The sequence below is a fragment of the Mytilus galloprovincialis genome, chromosome 14 (assembly GCF_965363235.1).
Source record: "Mytilus galloprovincialis chromosome 14, xbMytGall1.hap1.1, whole genome shotgun sequence".
Classification (NCBI taxonomy): domain Eukaryota; kingdom Metazoa; phylum Mollusca; class Bivalvia; order Mytilida; family Mytilidae; genus Mytilus; species Mytilus galloprovincialis.
The window spans coordinates 1,223,614-1,229,656 of record NC_134851.1 but is presented as its reverse complement, the minus strand read 5'-3'; the positions used below and the strand labels follow the sequence as shown (position 1 = coordinate 1,229,656).

General features: G+C 35.9%; 1 protein-coding gene across 1 annotated transcript; it reads left to right on the top strand.

The window, feature by feature from the left end:
- The first annotated feature begins 234 nt into the window (after positions 1 to 234).
- Positions 235 to 798, top strand: LOC143059322 (uncharacterized). Its single transcript, XM_076232803.1, has one exon. It carries the CDS (start codon positions 235 to 237, stop codon positions 796 to 798), a length of 564 nt encoding a protein of 187 aa, XP_076088918.1.
- The last annotated feature ends 5,245 nt before the right edge of the window (positions 799 to 6,043 follow it).

Here is a 6,043-nt window from a genome sequence, read left to right as displayed (position 1 = left end):
ACTATCGAGAAATTGCGCACTATGTTTGCAATTCATGGATTACCAGAAAGCATCGTGAGTGATAATGGAACACCGTTTGCTAGTCAGGAATTCCAGGATTTTGTTCAAAGAAACGGAATTAAGCACATTCGTGCTTCACCATATCAACCTAGCACAAATGGGTTGGCCGAGCGTGCTGTTCAGACATTTAAAGAGGGGATGAAGAAGGTAACCGAGGGAAGTATAGAAACAAGAATGGCGAAATTCTTATTTACGTATAGACTAACACAACATGCCACAACCGCTATTGCTCCAGCTGAAATCTTAATGGGACGGAGACCAAGATCGTTGCTAGACTTAACATATCCGAACATTAACAGTCGTGTTCAACAGAAACAACAAAGACAAAAAGAATCTCATGATAAGACAGCTCAAGTGAGAAATTTTAATGTAGGAGATAGTGTGTACATTTTGAGTCACAATCGTGAAGCTAAATGGATTACAGGAACTTTAATTAAAAGAACAGGACCAGTTTCGTTTGTCATTGGATTAAACGATGGCAGAACTATTAAACGACATCAGAATCAGATCAGACACAAATATGATCAGTATAGTGACAATAAATTACCAGACATATCTGAGATTCCAGATATTCCGATTCCAGTCGTATCCGACAATCAAGCAGATGTAGAAACACCGTCTGGTTCTAGTGACACAAGTGACAATTCAAAATCCGTTGTAAAACCTACCGTTGAGACTCCGAGACTAACCAGAACACGGAAACCGCCAAATAGATATGGAGATTTTGTGTATAATTAAAATTGAACGAACTTTGGTTAAGGCAATGGTTAAAATGTTAAAGGGCAGAATAATCCCTTATAACCATTTTATGCAAAGAAATAAGGCAGTCTACCTATTCTTTGTTTTGCATGCAAAAATAGATTTACATATTGCTTATTTTCAATTTCTAGTAGGATTTAGGAAATACACTATAATTGTAAAAGTTCATTCAGTTTAAAATTCAATAGATAAATATATGTGCAGAATTTCATTCATAAATTTAAAGTAAAAACAGCTGATTGTGTTTTCATTCATTCAGTGATAAATGAACTATAAACATTAAGGTTATGTGAAATATAAGGATGGAGGTGTTTAGTGACATTAATATAAACAGTTACATCCGCTGATAATTGATACTGTGACAGTTTCTATGTATCTATCATTTCGACCACACACGGGTACATTATCTGCACATAGTTTAATAAGGCTTTTATTAGGATTATAATAATTCTGTAACTGTAGTTCGATCGTTTGAGTTGTATAATAAATATTAGTATTTACTTGGATTCTACTTTATATATATGTAGCATAAGATGCCACAGTACCACAATGTATTCATTGGACACGTCCTTTGTATCAATTCCTCATGTAATAACGATGACGCTATTATGAAATTCTCAAAATTATTCATCCATACCATTCTTTTAAAATACCTTTCATATATCAATAGACCCCCTTCTATGCGTCATGCCTACTTGACTTCCAAATAACGTCTATATACTAGGTTTTTTTTATTTTTAAGGGTGCCTGACTCATTCTTGATTTTGGACCCTTCCATAGTTTAAGCTCAGAATACTCTATATTGGACTCTTCCAAATACTCTATATTGGACTCTTCCATGTATGTATAATTAATATACATGATATATGAACCCTGTCATTTTGGGGGTCCTTTTATACAGGGACCCCATCATTTTGGGGGTCCTTTATACAGGGACCCCTAGGTCACCCTCTACGTAGTTATGCATTGTGAATTTCTTACGAAACACAGTTTGACATAGTATTTCACTCTGCCCTTCATGAATGAATTTCCGAAAAAATCCGACCAGGAAATGATATAGAGAGTCGCATGCATTCAAATGTTTGGAACCATCTTTACCGGGTCAGAACTATTGAGAAACTCACATCTTGCTTGATTTAATTTTTAACAACATATTTGTCTTGTTTTCAACAAAAGACGACATTCCTATAAGAACCAACTGTGCTCCTCTTTTCATCGACATTTTACTTTACTCACATGAGGCATACACAGATAGTAAGTATCAACGGAAATTGGATAAAAACACAGATTATCTGATATCATCGAATCTGCACATCACTTGTTTTTAGAGTAGATCGTGATTCTTTCTAAATTCATATATATATACCGCAAGTTTGATTCTGACCATTTCGATGTATGCTTGTAAGAATGGTATTATAAAATTGAATTGAAAACAATAAAACAGGATTCAAAATATCTCTTGCAGTGGTGACATGAATGATATTCACAAGAATTATTTTTTGAAATATGAAGACTATAAATTCTACATTTTTAACCGGATTTTTGTGACAAAAATGTCGGTTATTGATTTGGGGATGTACGGCGGGCGGGCGGCAATCAAATGTTGTCCGTGCATGAACTCATGAACCGTTCAACCAAAGCTTTTAAAATTTTAATATGTTGTTACTGACAACTAAATGAAGGTCAAGTTCAATAATGGCGATTTTGAATTTTACCGTTCAGGAGTTATGGTTCTTGAAAGATTGAAAAATGGAGTTTCCAGTCGTGTCCGTGCATTTACGCATGAACTGTTCTACCTAAGCTTCCCAAATTTTAATATGTTGTTACTGACAACTAAATGGAGGTCAAGTTCAATAATGGCGATTTTGACTTTTACCGTTCAGGAGTTATGGTTCTTGAAAGATTGAAAAATGGAGTTTCCAGTCGTGTCCGTGCATTTACGCATGAACTGTTCTACCTAAGCTTCCCAAATTTTAATATGGTGTTACTGATGACAAAATGGAGGTCAAGTTCAATAATGGCGATTTTGACTTTTACCGTTCAGGAGTTATGGTTCTTGAAAGATTGAAAAATGGAGGTTCCAGTCGTGTCCGTGCATTTACGCATGAACTGTTCTACCTAAGCTTCCCAAATTTTAATATGGTGTTACTGATGACAAAATGGAGGTCAAGTTCAATAATGGCGATTTTGACTTTTACCGTTCAGGAGTTATGGTTCTTGAAAGATTGAAAAATGGAGTTTCCAGTCGTGTCCGTGCATTTACGCATGAACTGTTCTACCTATGCTTCCCAAATTTTAATATGATGTTACTGATGACAAAATAGAGGTCAAGTTCAATAATGACGATTTTGACTTTTACCGTTCAGGAGTTATGGTTCTGGAAAGATTGAAAAATGGTGTTTCCAGTCGTGTCCGTGCATTTACGCATGAACTGTTCTACCAAAGCTTCCCAAATTTTAATATGTTGTTACTGATGACAAAATAGAGGTCAAGTTCAATAATGACGATTTTGACTTTTACCGTTCAGGAGTTATGGTTCTTGAAAGATTGAAAAATGGTGTTTCCAGTCGTGTCCGTGCATTTACGCATGAACTGTTCTACCTAAGCTTCCCAAATTTTAATATGTTGTTACTGACAACTAAATGGAGGTCAAGTTCAATAATGGCGATTTTGACTTTTACCGTTCAGGAGTTATGGTTCTTGAAAGATTGAAAAATGGAGTTTCCAGTCGTGTCCGTGCATTTACGCATGAACTGTTCTACCTAAGCTTCCCAAATTTTAATATGGTGTTACTGATGACAAAATGGAGGTCAAGTTCAATAATGGCGATTTTGACTTCTACCGTTCAGGAGTTATGGTTCTTGAAAGATTGAAAAATGGAGTTTCCAGTCGTGTCCGTGCATTTACGCATGAACTGTTCTACCTATGCTTCCCAAATTTTAATATGTTGTTACTGATGACAAAACGGAGGTCAAGTTCAATAATGACGATTTTGACCAGGGGCGTAGCTGCCGTTAGGCACTATAGGCACGTGCCTACACATTATTTTTTCACAAATGTTTTTTTTTGTTAAAAAAAATAATAAACAAAGTTATATGTAGATGAACACTAGTGAAGTTGTCACAACTCTAATTATCGAATGTCATGTGTACACTCGTCTCTCGTCCTTAGCGAATGGAATGTTGGATAGAATTGAATGTTTTTTATGTGTGTACCTTATATAGAAACTATAAACTAGAACTTTGGTCAGTTAGATCATTTCAATTCTATCAACAAAAACTTGAATGAACCTCAACTTAGACACATGAATTTTTAATTAGTTGTTGTTAGTTTTCAACTAGCTTTCCACTTTATCTTCACCCGACTTGGTCGTCGCTTGGTCGTCGCTTTGGCTGTGCAGGATGTATGAATACGTAGTCACGTCTGGTCAGAATGGGGACATTTAATCTTATGTATAGTTGTAGAGAGAATGCCACTCTTTGAGGAGTTCGTAGTTGGTCTACTGAAAGGCAAAGTTTCTGCTCCTATCCAATAATCCCTCATTTTCCATGCATGGCATTTTCAAATTTCCAGACCTTCGTCCTGTATAACACCTATTACAGGACTAAGCTCCCTGTTGTGTTTATTGTAAATAATCAATTTTTTGTTGTTGTTCTAAACTTGCATAAATATTTTACACTGGATGTTTAAAAATCAATCTATCAACTAGCTTCCAGTAGTTTTGAGTACTCTCAGATCTACGTGTATTGACCACAATTATTCAAATTCATAAGCACGTAGGGATTTTACAGTAGAGCGGGATATAAAGAAATACGAATTTCTTGAATTTTGTCACGTTAGTATGAACAGAACAGAACATTTGCATTTGGCATCGACTATGTATGTATGTGTATGTGTGGCTATGGTGAAAGTTTAAGAATCAAAAGATTGATGGTTGATGTCTTTCTAGCCAAAAGGAGAGTGTTATTTATTATATGGTAATATCAGTGTTTACGTGCACGTGTCTATTTTTTTTAATGAAGGATCGTCAATATGTACTATCAATAGACCACTTTCGAGTTCATCCGTCACCGGAAAAAACTCGTCAATTATACGCGCCTTTATGACGTTATTTACCAGATAGAGGGGGTCGCCTGTATCCCTGCACTATTTACGTTCATCATGCGTCTTAGTGATCGTCATTGTGCAGGATAAACTAGAAATAATGGTTGTTCTGTATTTACTTAATGACAATTCCCTAATGACAGCAATGCTGATTGTCAATTTTGAGAATTCAATTTGCCGAATAATTCGTACAATATAGAATTATAGTTTTCCAACCACTCGCTCAACATTGGAATGGAAGTGACGACGCCCCTAAACGCACAAATGACGTTCACTAAAACCAGAGTTTTTGACGGAAATGCATCGAACTCGAAAGTTGTCTATTAAGTTAAACGTATGTATTGATCATAACGAAATAGATTTGCAAATACCAAAGAGGGTGTACTGCTTAATTAAAGGTATACGCGGATCTATGCAGGGCAGTACATATTGTAAATATATATTTTTTTAATATTTGATTTTCCAATTGTACTGCGTTATTTAATTCACCATTCAGATGTCATGGTAAATTACTCATAATTCTTCGAACTTTTCATCATGTATATTATAATTATCATGATTAAATAACCAGAAATTTTAATATTTTTGTGCATAAAATTTTGCAACCAAAACGCTAAAATACATTTTCCGTCGGGGGCGAACCCCCCTCCCCCTGAACCCCCTACCAGGGCTCTGTCCTGGACCTGCTGGAGGCCTTCAGCGGCCCCCAGACCCCCTGCCGATTTGTGCCTACAGTTGAATGGATACCTAGCTACGCCCCTGTTGACTCTTACCGTTCAGGAGTTATGGTTCTGGAAAGATTGAAAAATGGTGTTTCCAGTCGTGTCCGTGCATTTACGCATGAACTGTTCTATTAAAGCTTCCCAAATTTTAATATGTTGTTACTGATGGCAAATTAGAAGTCAAGTTCAATAATGACGATTTTGACTTTTATTGTTCAGGAGTTATGGTTCTTGAAAGATTGTGAAATGGCGTTTCCATTCACTTTGTTGCATTTACTCATGAACCATGCAATCTAAGCTTTTCAAATTTTAAGATGTTGATTCTGATGACAAATTTGATATTGACGATTTTCACTTTCACCATTCATCAGTAATGGTTCTTGTGATATTGCCAGGAC